At 42.3% G+C, this 19,039-nt stretch overlaps 1 protein-coding gene across 1 annotated transcript in view; it reads left to right on the forward strand.

The window, feature by feature from the left end:
- Positions 1-13,783, forward strand: part of efnb1 (ephrin-B1) — a 58,813-nt gene extending 45,030 nt beyond the window's left edge. The window contains exons 3-5 of the mRNA XM_040120416.1: positions 3,341-3,433; positions 9,305-9,421; positions 11,759-13,783. Of these exons, the coding sequence (XP_039976350.1) occupies positions 3,341-3,433; positions 9,305-9,421; positions 11,759-12,150 (602 nt within the window). The 3' untranslated portion in view covers positions 12,151-13,783. The remainder of the gene's footprint in view (positions 1-3,340; positions 3,434-9,304; positions 9,422-11,758) is intronic.
- Positions 13,784-19,039: the final 5,256 nt, after the last annotated feature.

A 19,039-nucleotide genomic window follows, 5' to 3' on the forward strand; every position in this document is an offset into this window, starting at 1 on the left:
TAGTGGTACGTGTGTAGTATTGGAACAGGAGCATTTGTTGCAGGCCAGCCCTTTCCCTTGTATGGCTTTCTCTTGGCTGATACATTTGTACTGTAGATATTTCCCAACATCAACATTTGGCACCTGGTTTCTCTTATGACTTCAGCAGCTGTAGATCTTTTGTTCTCCCACTAGTCACTCTGCGGCCAGTGATCCACACCCACAAAAAGGTTCCTAAATCATAAAAAAAACCGTCTTTGGAGCCAACCACTTTATTAAAAAAAGCAACATTCCTTCATGCAATGACCAGTTCTTTTGGTATTCTGGACCGCTAACGCTGAACCAGTTTGCTCCACTAAATCATTAGCAGCAGACTAGGAGTTTCTTTGTTCTTCGTCCTGTTGTTGCTTTATCCCCTTGTGTTTTTATCTCCACAGAGACACACAGGAAGACCCAATTCCCCAGTTTCCTCTTTCCAAAACACAACATGACCGTCAGCCTTTTAATATCTGGAAATCCAGATTTGGATTAACGTCAGTATGCAGGGATGGAATGAGATTGAGGGTTAGAGAGGGAGAAAAAATTGAGTGGGAGAAAGAGGAGATAGAGTGAGTTAGAGGCTTTCAGATTTAAAAAAAGCTGGCAGTTTGTCCTTGTTGTGGAGTAGGGTTAGGGAGTTTGAAAAACGTGGCTGGCAATCATCTTTTTTTTTTGAGTGAACTCTGACATGATAGATGTAAATACACTGATATCAGACAGGGGATTAAAATGACAAACACAGGAGTGCATGGTACTTAAAAGATTTTTAAAGTCATTTTTAATGCACTCAACAGTTGTTTCTGTAGTTGATTCCCATGCCGAATGGTACTTAGAAGATGGATTCACATAAGGAAATGGGGTTCAAATTTGACACGGTTAATCGGATTATGAAGTTTCCAGCGGTACAGTAAAGGCCTTGAATTATTTGACATTTTAAATGGCCTGAACACAAACAACATACATCTCTTTATAAATCCAGCTCTCTCTCAGTTGTTAGCCTAAACAGAGGCCTCAGAGGGCCAAGTTATCATCATGCCACATCATACATACAGGGGCCTGTTCAGCCAGCTTGAAGGAAAAGTTAATTTAGATGACAGAGTAAGTTAACATTGAGAAGATTTGCTCTCCCTGAGTGGACATAAAAATTCATAGCATGACACTCACTTTTAGTCAGATTATTCAAGTGCCTTTGAGCTCGATCTTCAAAGAGCTCATTTTTGTGTAACCTTGCCTTGGAAATTTAAAAATTGAAAGAAGAGGAGAAATTGGGTGGAAAATGGCAGGATGAGGTTAGCACTCGTGGCAGCGTCTGGGCCATTCAGGCTGAGAGTCGGTGCGCCTTTAAGAAGGGAAACAGGCCTGTTCACCTCACTGTCTTTGAATGTTCCCTTTAGCAGACACATGCACCCTGCATAGACTTTACATAAATCATAAGACTCCCTTACCCTTGAATGTTCATTCACATTAATGTCCCACGTAAATTACAAATCTTTTTGTTTCGGTACAGCACTTGGCTCCCCTACCCCCCTAGTATATATTTGAGTGTCCGGTTCACTCTGTCATGTTGAGTCTACAGCGGGGGAATTTGCCAAAGAGCTCCTGACACGATGTTATCACAATCATTCTTACAAATTATCACGTACTCCAGCCACACTAACAAAATGTTGTGGTTCTCTTTGTAATTTAGAGTCTGAGTGTGATCTGATAATGTAACATAATATTAGTGCAATTCATTATTTAGTTTTCTTCAGTTTCGCCGGAGTACACAGCTGAAATCCCACAGGGCAACAAAATGTCAGCATTAATAAAACTTAAGAATGACAAGGCATCAATCAACTAGATGAGCTTTTCCATGGCTACAGAGCCACATTTCAACACTGCTTGATACAGCGTCAGTTTATAGCAGGGTAAAGCATGTAAAAACATTGATAAATCATGCTAGCGAGTAATATATTTGGATGTTTGTAGTGCATTGTTTGGAGCCCCCTCCCCCATCCGTAGCCGAGTCTGCCTCTCATTGTATCATCATTAGATAAGCACCCTCTCCAAGACTATCTCATCATAATGAGGGTGCCATCTGAAGCAATCACCCAGGGAGATGGTCATTGAGTTAAGAGGGAGGGAAGGGGAGGGGTAGAGCCAGATAGCGCAGATAAAAAACTAAATGATGTGAGCGAAAAAACAGAGAGAGAGAGAGAGAGACCAAGACGGATAATACGAGGAAGAGAAACAAAAGCATTTCAGAGGAAGGGAGTAAGTTAAAACAGCAGACTAAGCGGAGATGGAGAGCATTTGGGGAATTCCAAAATTAGAGCTGCCATTGCATGCGCCCACACAGGCGCACGCCCACACACACTCACAGATGCACACACACACACACACACACACACACACACACACACACACACACACACACACACACACACGGACGGACACACACACACAAAACTGCCTTATGCTTAGCCGTTCAGTATAAAGGTCAGAGTCACACACTGTCTCCCTAGGTCATTATCATGGGCCCTAAAATAGACAGCCAATTGTGTCACAGTGTCTGAAGTGAATGTGACATTGAATAAACAACCCTCGACCCTGAGCTCCTCATTCAAGTCAGAGCAGAACACACACTTTAAGACAAATGGAGAGAAGCTGACAGACACGCGCGGGCATGCGCACGCTCTAATATACAAATGGACACACACACACACATGAATGCACGAACATTAAGGGAGGCATTTAGCTCTCAGCACTACCAGCAAGTAATGACACATGTGGCTCAGAGGGAGTAAGCTGCTCGAGGACTTGGCAAGCAGCTGGAACTCTCGCTGGCATGTCTCACTGCTGAACTAGCCACACACCGAAAACACACTCTATCTCACACACACACTCTCACACACACACACACACACACACACACACACACACACACACACACACACACACACACACACACACACACACACACACACACACACACACAGGTCTGACCATGTTTCTCCTCTCCACCTCAGTGCCCACCCTCCCTCAGTGGGCTCTAATGTTGTTCCATTCATTTGACTTCACTTTATTTTGTTAATGAGAGATACCGTTGAGAGGAGCTGGCGGTTGATTGAGGATGAGAACGGCTAATCACTGGAACAGCTAATCAGTGCTTGTCGTAAATATTGATTGGTTCTGTGTGTTATGGACGTGCTCATTAACCAGTGTGTCATCTTCTCTCCTCCTCTTGCTCCTCTTCCCCTGCTTTTCCTTCTCTGGACCCTCCATCACTTATTGTCTTTCACCTTCTCCTCTTTCTCTTCATCCCTTTCTTCCCCTCTTCCAGCAACCTCCAACGGTACAGTGGAGGGCCTGGAGAACCGAGAGGGAGGCGTATGCAAGAGCCGAGCCATGAAAGTCATCATGAAAGTCGGGCAAGGTAAATGTGCGCTCACCTCACATGTAGAACACAATACAGCTCTGCTGCCTTAAAGCCATGTTTCACTTTGGTGTGACATTTTCATTTATCGCCACGTGTGGCTGGCATGACTTTGTCCGACACCACCCCCTGAAGGGACCTGCTTTCTAGAACTGTAAAGTTGTGTTATGATATGGATAGGCCAGTGATATGGATAGGCCAGTGTTGATGTTTTTTTTTAAAAATTTACCGAGAGCAGGGTGATAAACCAATATCATAGTTTTGTGACTTTCAGTCATTCTATTCTTTTACAAAATTATGTCATCAAAATTAACAAATCCAAATTTAACAAACTCACTTTAATTATTTTTAAATGTAAATTTGCATATATTTGCCTCTCCAAATGGGGTGATTTTGAATATCTGAGTTCCTAAAATGTTCCTTTATTTTGAAAAAAAAAATAAAAATCTGTCAACAAGAATTTGTCAACAATTTTTAACTTCTCTCATTAAGCATCCATAAACTGTTCACAAATGAGTAATTAATACACACGGTATCACTGCTTCAATCTTATTTATACACATAATCAAATAACCCCAGTGTGTAATAAAACTTTTTTTTAACCCATGTTCAAATTGTTCACAGACTGGTTTAAAAGTTTTTATAAATGTGTTCCAAAATCACTAAGCATCTTGAGCTTGAAAGTTCAATTCTTGACCTCAGTTTGACCAAGAAAACAGTTTGCTCAATTCACATGGAAAATGTAGAAGAACTATCTCTGAATAAATAAATACACTAAATATAATTATCATGAGCGCTTCATTGATAAACACATACAATTAATACAATTAATATATGTGTAAAATAAATAAATATGATTTATAATACAACTGTTTTATGTTCATTAGCTGTTTATTCACCAGTTAGTTAGAGTTAATGTTTAAGAGATAAAGTTATTCGGGTTTCAAATAAATTGTTTCCAAAAAAATATAGTAACCCTCAAACGAAACTAGTTCAGAATAGGTGCCAATAAAAATGATATTTATTTTTAAATTTCACTTTCAAAACAGCAAGCCTTTAGTTAGTCTTTAAAGTTGGTTGATATGATGATATACCTGGTCATCGTAAGATGGTAGAGATTTGTCTTTCCATACCATTGACTCTGAGGTAACTGTCCCTTTAATATCTGGAGTTTTATTAGGTCATCGCAGGCAATGTTGCAAATCAATAAGCAGGACTGCTTTATGGACTGCACTATTGGATTTACAGGATTTCTGCTTCAACGTGATGAAGTACCCTGATTTGTTGGGAATTTGTTAGGTATACGTTTGCCATGAAAGAGCATTCCCATCTAACTAGTTTCTTAATTAAATCATGATATATTTCAATATCGTGCTGTACTATTAAAAATGTTACAAATATTGTGATAGAAGATTGTTATCAAATTGCCCACCTCTATTAGCTATATACAGTAGTTCTGAATAAATCTTTTCATCTACAAACTCAGTTTGTGCAAATAGTGGGATCACTAAGAAATTACGACCAAATAAAGAACAATGACTTTGAAGAATGACTCCACTTCATCTTCAGATGGTCCTCAGCTGCTTCTCAACCTGTTTGTTACACACTGATCACAGAATGAAAATGTGTTTGAAATTGAAATGTAAGTGCATGGTCGGGGTAAGTCATCTAAAAATGCTGGAAGTAAACACACAAACTTTGTTTAGATATTCTTGGACACGACATTTGGTTTGCATCATACATTTCAGTGTTAGACACAGTTTTACTCAATACATGGACGTCCATATTCTGATTTTGACAGGGTACCGTACACAGATGTGTTACTCTGTAAACATTCCCCCCTTATTTAGTGTGGTTGTTTTGACTGAAATAGAAACTAACCACCATCTGAGAGGAACATCTGCCCGCTATGATGATTTGATTCCAGCTTAAAAGCTGGATCTCAACATGTCGAAAATAAACTGAGACTTCTGCAGAGTCTGTGTGTGTATGTCTACAAATTTGTGTGCAAATATTTGAATGTTGGCTAGTGGAATGACAGCAGTGTATGCTGGCAGTCGGTGGGAGAATAGAAGCTAACAAGCTGCTGATGCTAGCAAGGTCTGAGTCGGAACAAATTCAGCAGATACAGTGAAAAATACCAACAACCATCTCAGAAACAGGCAGGCATTGCATTATCTTTCCATGTAGGTCAATTAGAGCATCCGACAGCCTGGCACTGCAACACCGTTGCCAAATGACAACACGGCTGTGTGAGTGCAGGCAACTCAGACTTTTACACAAAACCATTACCTGGGAGAGAAGAAACAACTCCCTGAACACGGTAATGAAATCTGAAAGGAAATGAACTATTCAAGGAAAGTTCCTCTCAGCTTGTGTCTGTTTCTGTGGCTGCCGGCTGTTCCTCAACTTCACCAGAGCCATGCACTCATTTCCCGAAACGGTCTGAAGCAAGCTGTCAGTCACAATCAATGTGCCCTAAAAACCTTGATGCTGCTGGCTTAGCTGCTACTGCTTTTAAATCTATTTCTGTGGGTGGAATTTTTGATGCATCATGTGCCCATCCAACCCAGTAACTATTTGAAGAAGGGCTGTGAGAAATTAGAGCATTGACAGAAACTTTGATTTGACTGCTGGTGACCATTTCTAGGTGATTGTTTTTCCTGAAAACACAAAGAAGGTACCATTAGGGCGGCAACTAATGATTCTTTTCATTATCAAATCATTTTTGCTTAACGTGTCAGAAAATACAGAAAAATGAATAATGTAAATTCCCCGAGCCAAATATGACAGATTTAAATTGCTTGTTTTATTGGACAAATGTGGGGTTTACTCAAGTGATGTACTTAAGTACAATTTAAGGTACTTTTATTTTACCTGAATATATACTATGCGCACTATACACATTTATTGGACATCTGTAGTGACTAGTTAGTTGGAAAAAAATGCAAGTGATATAAATTAGAGTGTATTGTTATAGATAAAACTACTCAACTATATAACAAAAAATTAGTTCTAATTAGTTAGAAATAGCTCCACGTTGACTAACTACAATCATACAATAAACTGCTGCTTATAATTTTACATGAGTAAGATTTTCATTTCGGTACTTTTGTTTGTAATGGATTATATTTCCAATTTGGTGCTGCTACTTTTTCTCTTGTAAAGGGTCTTAATAATTTTTCCACCACTGTTATCCAACAATTTTATGCAAACGGTCCAAAACCCAAAGACATTCAGTTTGTAATCATGTATGACAAAGAAAAGCACTGATTCCTCATTAACCAGCCAATCATTTGGAAAGAGTATTATTTTTGATTGATTCCAATAGTGCAGGAGGGATTTGCTGATTATTTTGCTAAAGGGTCAACAGAAAATTCATTTGATTGTCATTTATACGCCATTTGTCAAGAAAATAATTGCCAACAATTGCTGGTTCTAGCTTCCGAAAGTTGAAAATGAGCTGCTTTTCTCTGTTTTATTTAATCATAAATGTAATATATTTGGCTTTTTGATTGCTGGTCAGACAAAACAAATAATATGAAGATATCACCTTGCTCTCTGGAAAACTGTGAAGTGCTCACTGTTTTCCGACAAATGAATCAACTTATTGAAAAAATCCTCCAAAGACTGATCAGTGATGAAAATAATCCTTGTTTGGAGAATTAGACTCTACCTTCTGCAGCCACATGGGTTGTTGATTCAACAAACACAAAAAAAGCTGGGCTCTGCTCGGCTCTGCCCCAAGATCGAATTGTTTTCAAGCCACATTTGCTCCGTGTCTGCCTCTGAATGCCAACACTGTCTCTAGCCAAGTCCCCAAGATTTTCCCATATGTCCACTCTTACTCCTTTGCACTTTGCACTATGCATCATATTTTGGTGGCTCATCCTAGTGTAAGATATGTGCACATTCTTTTAATATTACATTTGCATTTTTTTGTGGAGACAGTCCCATGTGTAATTACGTTGAATCATCCATTTGTGGGAAGTTATGCGCCCTGACACGTTGATATCTAATTGTGCTTTAAATGCCTTGTGTTCCGTCTTTTGTCTTTATATAAAATGTGAAGTAAAAAGGAAGAGAAATTGAATGAACGGGAAATACGTGGAGCCCATAATTTATACATCCATTGCTGTTCAGCGCTCTCTTTCTCCTCCACCACATCATGTCATTGTGCTCATTAGAAATATGTTGACTCACACACACACAGACCTCGCACGCAAACCCCCCCAACCCCCCGCTCTCTCGTTTTCTCTCCCTCTACCTCTCCCAACATATCTTTCTCTCTCTAGTGTCACTCGATCATTGTCTCCCTCACTCTCACTCCTCCTCTTCCCCCCGCCTTTAGGGAAATGTCAGCAGTACACACAGAAAAATGGGTCAGAACAGTACAACGTTCCCTGCACATGCTCAGTGGTTGACACACAGTGTTGGGGCTATATGCATGGAGTGAATCAGATCACTGTGTCCTCTCATATCCTTTGCCATGCGTGAATGTTCCCACTTCTCACTCCTGTCTTTTCTCATCAATTATTGATGGCACACAACAGCTCACGGCTAGGTTCAGCCCTGCTGCAATCAGTATGGAGCAATGGGGTGGTCTGGACATGGAGAAGACAAAGGGGGATTGGAGATCAATTTGTTAATAGTGTGGTTATGTTCACCAAATACAAACTAAAGAAAAAAGAAGAGGACACTGCCATGTATTCCTTTTTCCCCTTTGTCTCTCCACATTTTTTTCCCTCTATCTTTTCTGTCATTTAATCTGCGAGACGTCCCGCACCCAAATCATTTCCTTCCCCAAGTCTCGGCCAAACCGGTGGAAAGAGAAAAGAGACTACTAGACTGTCAGGCCCTTTTCACTCACACACACACTCTCTCACACACACACAGATGCAAAGCCTCACACATGCCTCACAAACTTGCCATGAGGGACTCAAATGTAAATTGCCTCACCACACGCCCTCCTCTCTGTTTCTCACACACACGCCTTAAGCAGGCCTTTGGGCAGATGCAGATAAGGCCTGATAGAGGAGAGGTATCTGATAGCATTCTGTGGAATCCATCTGACTGGCTTCAGTTAATAGTTTATAATAGTCCTCTGTCTGCCGGCCCTGCCCTCATAAAATCCACGCCGCGGACCCACCAGTGTTTACCGCACAAAGACTTCAAAGTGCGTGTGCTGAAATCACAACAGACAGACAGATAAACTGTCTATTTCCTTTGCGTTTCTCTCAAAGCTTATGTAACCCCCTCCCCTCTTCCCCTCCACTCCTCCTATTCTCCCTTCTTCGGAAGTGTGCCTCTGTCAGGCAGAGCAAAAGCCAGAGCAATAAATAAGGCATATTATGGCCTTTTAATGTGATGAATAATGTAAGACAATAAAAAGTTAATATATACCTACTTTACCCTCATTCTGCCATGCCTAAGTGTATTGTAAGTATATTCTAGGTGTGTGCATGTGTGTCTGTGAGGTTGTGTGTGTGTGTGTGTGTGTGTGTGTGTGTGTGTGTGTGTGTGTACGAGAGAGAGAGTGTCCTACGCTCTCATGAAAGTGTCAGTGTTGGAAATGCCTGTCTGAGTGTTTGCTGAAGGAGCTGCTGATGTAGATGTGAGCTCATTTTTTATGACAGGACAGGGATACTGGCGTGTTTCACAGACGTTTGCTAACTTGTCCTTCCTCTTTTCATGCTTTCATCTTCACTTCTGAGATAGTTTCAACACATGCAAAGATAACCTTCTCTGTGTATAAAAGATATATCAAAAGATAATAAAAAATAATCCTTGCCGATGCAGAGGAACAAGTCATTGTAATTCAGTGCGTGCAGCTTGCCAAGGCTGAGTTTCTGTGTTTTTTCATTCCCACAGTTCCAAACGCAGCAAACCCTGTGGCGCCAGAGGCTACAGAAGACAACGCCATACCGGAGTCCACTCCCAGTCCGCCTGACCAGGGTGGGATTGGACCTGAGATACCAGGAAACCCTGGTGAGCAGATTGACAGACCGACAGTGGGCCCATAAACTGCTTTTTGAGACTCTTTTCAGAATGCTTATTAGTTTCTAGAGTGCAAATATTTTAGTAAGATAAAGGTTTTTGAAATGTAAAAAAGAATATTCACAGCCTCAAGGGTTTTACTAATAATTAATCACATTTAGCCTGAAAAAAGAAAATAAAAATCATAGTTGACTCTCCTAAAGTGCGTATTCTCTCATATGGCTCTTTCATGCCGCAGGCGTTCCTTTGATTGCTGTGGGTCAACATGCTAAAATAGGTGTAAAACGAATGTTGTACAGAATAAAATAATACTCACCAAAATGCTGCTTGCAATTAAACAATACCCCACCCAAAACAAATACAGCTCACCCTGAGTCACTTCACGTATTCATACTGTAATAAGAGGGTGTGCTGCACCCAAGCAGACTCAAAGACATACTTTATTATATATCTTTGCAAACCTCATTAGAATTGCAGATCGATGAAGATTAAAAGCTGAGATAATTGAAGAAGTCACTTGAGCCTCATCGGTTGCTCTGGGCCCTCCTTGTTTCCTGTTTTCACCAGCACCTTTCATAGCTGCTTCCCACAGGACCGACTGCTTCCACTTCCCACTGCTTTTTTTTTTTAGATAGCTCCCTACATTAACTTTTTGACTTACTCAACAACTTTGTATGCCACAAACTTCCTCCAAGTACAGACTGTTCTGCCTGTCCCAATGTGATAAGCCGTCCTCATTTAATAATTGCTTATTTGACATTAGTTGCTCTATAAAAAGATTTCCTAATGTCGTTTTTCCCTATTCCCGGGCTTTTACCTGTCTACCATTGTTAGATCAGTGATTATGTCAAGTGAAGAAATAGAGGGTGGAATGAAGGACGTGTCACTGCGGTTAGAGGGGCTGATATTTCAGGAATGAAATTTCTGACAGCCTCTCCTCAGCGCCTAGAATGTACAAAATTCCTAGCGCCTCTGATTTCACCGATAAGACTGGAATCAGTAGCTTTCAGTGATGTCATTTAGTCGTGATAAGGCGTGGGGCGCAGTTATCCCCTTCTCAATAAATAGTTAAGTGCAGAGTGGTCAGCCGAGTGCGGAGACACAGTCATTAGTGGGGATGTCAGTCTCTGGAGGTATGAGGCTTTTATGTGCCTGTGTGTCTGAGTGTGTGTGTGTGTGTGTTGGGGGGTTGGGGGTCATGGACAGTAAAGAGGTGGTGCTGGTTGAAGGGGGGTGAGTCCTGCTCTTTGGCAGCAGCTGCGAGCATACATGGAAAACAGATTTGGTTCTTCTCAGATTTCAGTCAGTGGAGGACCCAGTCATTCTCTTTCCCATCAAGTAACAGCCCCCCCCCCCCTTCCTTCTACCATCCTGAACCATTTAGAGAAAAAGGATAAATAAAATCAGATGTTTAGATATGCCCTCTTCATTTTTTTCATATCGCACTTGGCCTTTGCCATATAACTTGGCCTTGACATGTCATGCAACTTGCCTGGGTTCAATCTTATCAGAGCAGGAATCTTTGTTATGTTGATAGATGACTACAGATTTCATTAGGAGGCTATTTTGATTGAGCAAATTCAATTAGATTACATCAATGAGGCTGTTAGTCATGTAGAGCAAACAACAAACCGGACTATGATCATAGTCGATGTAGTATCAGAACAGTAAGATCTACATATGACAGGACCGGCTTACTGTAAATGTTATTACCCCTCTGATTGTTCAGCAGTCTCTAAGGCGCTGTATGAAAATTGCTGTGACCGGGAGGAGTGCTTATAAATCTTGTATGTTATTTTATAAAAGAGCAAGGACATCCCCAGGGTTATGAATGTTTTCTTTGGACCATTTCTTTCAGTTGGAAAAAGCTGCAGTACCCTCTCTGCAATACTTCAAAATTATATATATTTATTCAAACAAATGGTGAGAATACAGCCCCGTTCTATTTGTGAATATAGAGCTGCTAAATAGTTGCTATTTTAATAGTCACCGAATGAGTGAAACAAGAACAGGCGACTGTGATGAGGTGCTTTTGCAGCGCACCTCATATTGTCTACATATTGTAAAATAAAACCCTATGGCACACATGAAAATCATCTTTTTGATGTACTTATTTGACGGGTTTTTTTCATATGGTAAATCTCAAATATATAATATAGAAAAATGGGAGGAAAAAAAGACCCTCCTCTCTTCTCCAAAAAAGTTAGACTCCGCTCCCTTCAGCAAAAATAAATTGACAATACCCTCCTCCTTCTCTGACCCTCCCTCTCCCCATAAAAACTTTTGTACAGTCCCTAACTCCCCTCTCCTTTTCATTTCTCTCTCTAGACCACATGAACCAGGACCAGGGTTCCTCGTCAAACTCGGATGGCATCCTTGGTTCCAGGGTGGCCGTGTTCTCTGCCATCGGGGCCGGCTGCATCATCTTCCTCCTGCTCATCCTCCTCCTCGTCATCCTGCTCATCAAGATGCGCAAGCGCGCCAGGAAAAATGCCCACTCGCAGCCCCGCCCCTCGGCACTGTCGCTCAGCACGCTGTCCAATCCCAAGATGCCCGGGGGCACGGCTGGCACAGAGCCCAGTGACATCATCATTCCGCTGCGGACAGAGAACAACTACTGCCCTCACTATGAGAAGGTGAGCGGTGACTATGGCCACCCCGTCTACATTGTCCAGGAGATGCCCCCGCAGAGCCCTGCCAACATCTACTACAAAGTCTGACACACTCCGCAAAGCCAGCGACACAGCCAGGAGAGAGAAAGAGAGGAGCGCTTGATTTATGTTCTTGGGAAGAACACCTTCCTTTGCATTCTGGGGACTTGATGCCACTTCAAGCCCCTGTTTTTTTCTACCACCTGCTGCACAAATCTGGAGAGACACGCACTGACCAGTAACCAGTGGGATTGTGAGCTGAATGATGAGAGGTTTATTCTGTTTGTTTGGGATGTCTGACAATCCCCATCCCCCTCCTCCTCCTCCCCTCAACTCCCACCTTTTACATCTCCCTGCTGTGCTCCGATGGGCGGGCGGTGCTGGAGCACACCAACAGATGGAAGTCTAGCTTCCTGGTTTGCTGTCCCCTTTAATGGGCAGGATATAACTTATCTCAGTTCCCTGAAGTACAGTCTGTGCTACACCCAATTAAACACACCATCCTAGCACACTAGCCAGGAACAGGCAGACACAGGCCCCGAACGCCACTCAGCCAGCAGTTTGTGTGCAAGCATAAAACATGTATGTGTGTGTGTGTGTGTGTGTATGTGTGTGTGCATGTGTGTGTGTGTGTGTGTGTGTGTTAGACAGGGCTCCGTGCTGGGCCAGGAAACTCTCCAGATAGCTCAGGTATCAGACACAGTGTGTGAAATAATGTGTTCCTCTCCCTACGCACCTCTGATGTTTGCCTTACTTACTATTTTTGATGGAGGATTTCTTCGAACCCTGAGTAAGTTCACAAAGCAGTTGTATTTTGTTAGACTTTTCCTACAAGTGCACAATGTATAGAGTTGAATAGATCATCATTATTACTCCATCTTCTCACTACCCATGTCATCCATTGCGCTCATTTTTTTTCCCAAGAGAGTACCATGACCTGGACTGTTGATGTCGAGGGGTGTATGTGTATGTGTGTGTGCGTTTCCGGGAATACTCCCTTCTCCACTGGTCTGATGTGAGCTTTACCATTACTCTGGTATTTATGATCTACTTGTGTTTATCTGAGGGTGTGTCCTCTGTGTGTGTGTGTATGTGTGTTTGGGCATGTCCAGACCAGTTTCGTATCTGGGCAGGCTTATTGGCTTAGGGTTAGAACAGTAAGTTACTGTATCATAAGTTTCAAAAACAAGACAGACAGACTAACGTGCCGACAGCTAGGCATGCTCAAGATCTTAAAAAACCCTTCTAGCGCTCCAGCTGGCATCAATTGAAGGTTTTATTGCGTCTGATTAGCTTTCAGGGAGAAGGTTTTTAAGACAGCAGACAGGTTGATATTTGTTTGTTCTAGCTTCTGGTGCTACAGTGTAAGCATCAAACAGTTAGTTTGGTGCCTGCTGTCTTGGCGAGGTGGGCGTAGGTTGGATGGTTGGCACTGATTGGCTGGCCTACATAGGTAGGATGCCCTATACAAGTTGGACGGCGAGCTACGGCTGAATATTGGGATACAGTATTGTCGGATGCCAATTGGCTGCCATCTTTAGATGAGTCAGTGGAGTGCGCAGTCGGTGTCGTTGCCAGCGTGTGACTAATCTATGTGCCATCGCCATGCCCACACTCACCAGCCGGGGAGGAGAGAGAGCGAGAGCGACAGATAAAGGAGAAAAATGTTCCTGTGACTTGGCTTTAACCTGAGAAGAGGATGGCGGGCGGGTGGGTGTTGGGGGTGGGGTTGGGGGTTCGGGTGGCGGGAGGGGGAAGGGGGGTGAGGTGGGAGGCAGAGGTAGTTTAGCATTCATTTTTCCATCCTCTCACCAGTTGTGCTGTGAATAAAAATGCTGTGCAGAATATTCCACAGTCAAGGTGTTCAGCCAGTGAGGACACTGCAGCTCAGCTATCACACAGCCCAGGGCAGTGTCTCCGAGACAGGATTTACTGCAGCTGGATGTGTGCACGTGTGCACACCGAAGCTCGCCTTTCGGTGGGGTGGGGGGTTGGAATGCACATGTAGGTGCGTCTGTGTGTGCTTACTTGCGCTTTTATTTGCTGTTTTTCTCTCGGTGTACGTGCATGAGAGCGATTGCTTCTGTGGTCTAGCAGCTGAACAGACTTGTTTGGGACTGGAGCTAGGTGCTCCAAACAGTGGGGCTGCCAAAGTGCAGAGCACCGCAGTCCCAGTTAATGATGTGTGAGAGGAGAGGAGAGAAGGTAAGAACAGCTATTCCTCAGCACGCAGACACGAGCTGACGTTTGATGCACATGTGCACACATATGCACAGACACACTGAGACTGACGGGTCCAGGTTTTTCTCCAGTCAGACGGTCACACTGCAGGTGAATGTTTATTCACCAGCAGAAACACCTATCGTCTGCAGCCATAAACCGTTGCCATCCACGGATGTACACTGCTGAGATAAAAGGCAGCCCAGTTCGAAGACTCGGGGAAGACTCCAATGGCTTTTGCGTGTCGTTAACCTAAGAGTTAACAAGCTGAACAGCTGCTCGTACTTTTGTGGTCCTGTGTTTTAACTCAGCATGCAGCCCTCAGTGGCCCTCTGTGAAACACATCTAGATCAAATATTTTTGTTTCGGATCGGTGCTCATTCATTCACCTACACCAGCCGAGGGAGTCATTACCAAATCACCACAAACCATATCTCATTTTCATTCATTCTCGCGACCACTTAATTTTATTCAAATTTGGGGGAGAAAAAAGAATTAAGAGGAGATAACAGAGAAATGTAAATATATGGATAGAGCCCAATTTAAGATGTAATGTCACCTGAACACTGCTCATAATAAAAATTTAAGATTAGATTTTTGTAATGGAGGATGTTTGTAAATAGCTGTCTTTTTAAAGTGTGTTTTGTATGAATCCTTGCATTTTCGTCTCTGTTTGCAATATGTTCTTATTTTATTTTCTTTTAGAGTTAAACTGAATATTGCAACGGACACATGAGCTGTCTTTTTTGCAGTGTCCAGTATTGTCAAAAAGTCTTTGTTACCACATGTGTTAAAAAAAACTGGGGTTCAGAGTTTTTACATCGTCATTCAACAGGATTCTAGTTGCTCAAAAACTGTTACGGGACTGAAGTTTTGCCACCGAGCGGCTTTGAAATGGAGAGGTCATTGAAACTATGAACGATAAGGCCCCTTTCCTGTTGGAGACGGCACTTAACTCTGCATATGAAGACTGTGTTATTCCACTGCCTTTGAGTTACATACACCTTCTACTCCATTATAAGATGTAACAGAAACATTTTGGTCCACAAAGATGAATCTTTTCTCAGTTATAATAAGTCTATTGGGCCAGGCGGAGAGAGACGTAGAAGGAGAGGGGGAGAAAAGGAGAGGAAAAAAGAAAAGGGACCACGTATGAGAGTGTGACCGTACTGCGCTTGCCAATAAATCATCCAGTTTACACCACTCATTATCTCCCAGGCAGTCCTTTGATTTAAAGTTGCTCTCTCTCCTTCTCTTTCTCTCCCTCCGCCCCTTTCCTTTGTCATCCCTCTTTTCGTAATTTAGCACAAGGATGTTGGTCTCTCATGGTATGAGTCTCACTGTAGGTTGATTTCTGCTATTGTTCAAAGCCACAGTATTATTTTTCAATGTGCATGTGTAAGCAAAACCTGTTGAATTTGTTTCCCTTTGTTTGAATCATAACTGTCAAGTTTTGTTATTTCATTTCTTTTTTTTTTTCTGCCATTCACTTTTCCGCCGCTTCTCAGCGTAACCTATTGGCACCAGCTACAATGGACATAAAGTTCCACCAGTTTGGAAACAACCGCATATTGATAAATAAAATTTTTCCCATGGAAATCGTTCTGGAGTGATGTTCTTTCTTTCTTCCTTCGTTGTTTTTCCTTTAAGCTTTACAATTGTGGGTAAATGATTTCATTTGCCATCTCACTGACCACCTCGGTTCGTGGTGGGAGCATAAACCAGCCGCCCACACTCACAGCACTTCCCTCTCAGCCCCCCCAACCCTCACCTCAGGGGTCAGTGCTGCACAGATGGGTTTGTTCTGATACATTAGTCAGATTGAAATCAGAAGCAGGCTTCATAAATTCATATTCGGGGACTATGGACACGCCTTTTTGCCTGGTAACTAATGCCCCTATCAACCCGCTCTGCCCTGGTGTCCTCCAAAATTACATTTTTTCATACATGATTAAATCTGATTGGCTGCACTCGGCATTTCCATTGCATTTGTCTGAAATTACAGTCTGCGTTTATCCGACTGAGGAACAAACTCCAAGTCCTCGGTGAAAGCAGAGATGGCATGAAATGTTATTAAAGTGATTGGGCATTTTCGCAGACAAACACATCAGTGTTTGTGGGCATGGCTTTCGTGTGGCCGACGATGTGAGCAGAGACAGAGTGGGCGAGTGAAGAGACTGATGGCAGGAGAGAGAAAAAGTCAGGGCAATGAGAGACATAATGTGCCTGTGGCTTCACTGCCCCCCACACACACACACGGGCACACACACACCCCTCACTCCCACCCCCACCCCATTTCTCTCTGTGCCCCAGGGCAGGTACGTTCATCTGGTTTCCTGGCTCAGTTCCAGGATACCCCCATAGATCCATGTTGCTGTGGGTTTATTAAAACCTTCCCCCACTGAGCTACTGTGTGAGTGACTACATGTTTCTGTGTGTGTCTTTGTGTATGTGAGTTGTGTGTGTGTGTGTGTGCGCGCGCGCGCATTTGCCACAGGGTTCTTCTGTTGTTCTACAAGAGAGTCATCATCACAAAAATAAGAGAATATTACTATTGCAGCATGTACTGCAGCATTTTTACTATTCATTTTTGGGAAAATGCATCCTCTAGATCCCTATTAAATTAAATATTAGCTCTACATTCAATTGTTCAGTTTATCTAGCAGTTGAGGACTTTACATTGTTAATACTAGACATATATATGCATATATATATATATATATATATATATATATATATATATATACAAGTATATTGCTGCATCATTAGAAGATTCTTCAGCAGCTTAGATGATGATCAAAGGTTGTCTGTTTTCATTGCAAAGATTTTTTTCCATTATCATGTCAGTTTTGAAGCATATGCCAGTTTAGACTTCACTTCATTTGCATATTTAGAGTCCAGTACATTTTTAAACTGCAGCAAAAACACCCTCATGAGTTTTCACAATGTGAGCAAGTGTAATTGCCCACATTGTTTTTTTTTTTTGTATACCGTGGTGGCGCACTTGTCTTTACAGATGAAACAAGTCACCTGGGAAAGCAACAGCTGCCAGCAGTTTGAGGTGGCTTGGGAACAATTTAACTTACACTCATTTTCATCCATGATCATGAATACTAATCATGAAAAGATTTTTTTTTTTTTTAACCCAGTTCAGTTTGTAATGTGTAAAAGAAGTAAATCAGTGGAGATTATCGTAGGGTCACTTTTGAGGCACCGAGACCTACAAGCAGAGCAAACTTGCATTTTTATTTTTGAAATGATGGTGAACTTTCTTCCTAAACTGACAAAAATTCATAACATAATTCATAGCGTGGCCACCATAGTAACTACTATCAAATTAATGTAAACTCAATGAGACTTTTAAGGTAAGGAAGAAGACTCATTGAGTAAGGAAGATAAGATTAATGCTTTTTTTTGGCTGAGCAATGCCTCAGATGATCACCAACCAACATAGTTTACTTATCATTTTGTTAATACATCACTGCTTGAAAGGCAATTCCTTTTCAGTTCTGAGGAGGTCACGAGCCTGGGAGACCCTGTGAAGAAGCCATGGATGGAAAATAAAGTTGGCCGCTGGAGATGCAAAGTGATAGTTAACCAGAGAAGAGAAGGAATTCAGTAACACTGGTACGATTCCTTTAGCGGTGTAAGATGGAACCGCATCTTAGTTTCCCCTCACGTCATTTCACACACTCCGCTCCGCTACAAAATCTGCTGCATGTGCAGACACAACCCTTGATCCGTTGCAGCAAGCAAGTTCGAACTCTGCAACTACTCAGCCGTGACCATGCATCCAGAGGGAGAGGCCGTCAACATAGATCTTAAGTGATTTTGGTGTGCCATCTCCTAATGTTTTTTCATATGGATCGTGCAGGAGACTCACACCACAATCAATATGACATGCTATTGGACATGTTCTTTCTCATGTAATGTACACATACATATTTAATGAGTTAATGCATCACTCGCCGTTCATAAATAATGCAGGCCCACTAATGCCTTTCATCAAATGCTGCTCATCAAATATCAAGCAGATTTTTTGGTCAATCTTAGAGCTACAGAGGAAACCTGAGATGGCACAAAGCAACGGAAACTGGGGGAAGAAAAACCATGAAAGGAGAGTTCATTAGTCAAACAGTAACATATGGATTCTTCGTGAAAGGCTAATTAATGTGAATCAGATTCCAATCAATGGGGGGAACTATATCTAAACAATGTTCCTCTTTAATCCCTCAGAGGGGCAGGAAATGGAAATTCCAGCAAAGCATCTTGGTTCTCTTGGGTTATGGTATGCTTCATTTTTATGTTTCATTGCATACATTCTCACAGACACAGCCATCAGCCACATATTGATAGCAATGTTACGACCAGAACATGCCTGATCAGGCCTGGGCTATGGCAGGTATCCAGGTCTGACCGAGTCTCATCAATCATGCAGGGAGTGAGAGAACCTAAGAGACTTACACAGGAAAAATGCGCGCACACACACACACACACACCACCCAGGCAGCTGGCTGCTGGGTCACAGGTGTGGAGACCAAGGAAGAAAGTGGGAATTATTCCCTTTCTTTTTCTCCCTCCTCCCGTTTAAATAGAAACAGCTCTCACTCTCTCACTGCTTCCCTCCTTTCCACATCTTTGAAAACATCCCATTTCCATCCACATTTCCTTCACCCAATTTAAAACCCACACTTCATTCGCCCCCTCAGCATCACAACCCCTCTCCTCCTCCATCTCC

The sequence above is a fragment of the Xiphias gladius genome, chromosome 23 (genome assembly GCF_016859285.1).
Source record: "Xiphias gladius isolate SHS-SW01 ecotype Sanya breed wild chromosome 23, ASM1685928v1, whole genome shotgun sequence".
Taxonomy (NCBI): Eukaryota; Metazoa; Chordata; class Actinopteri; order Istiophoriformes; family Xiphiidae; genus Xiphias; species Xiphias gladius.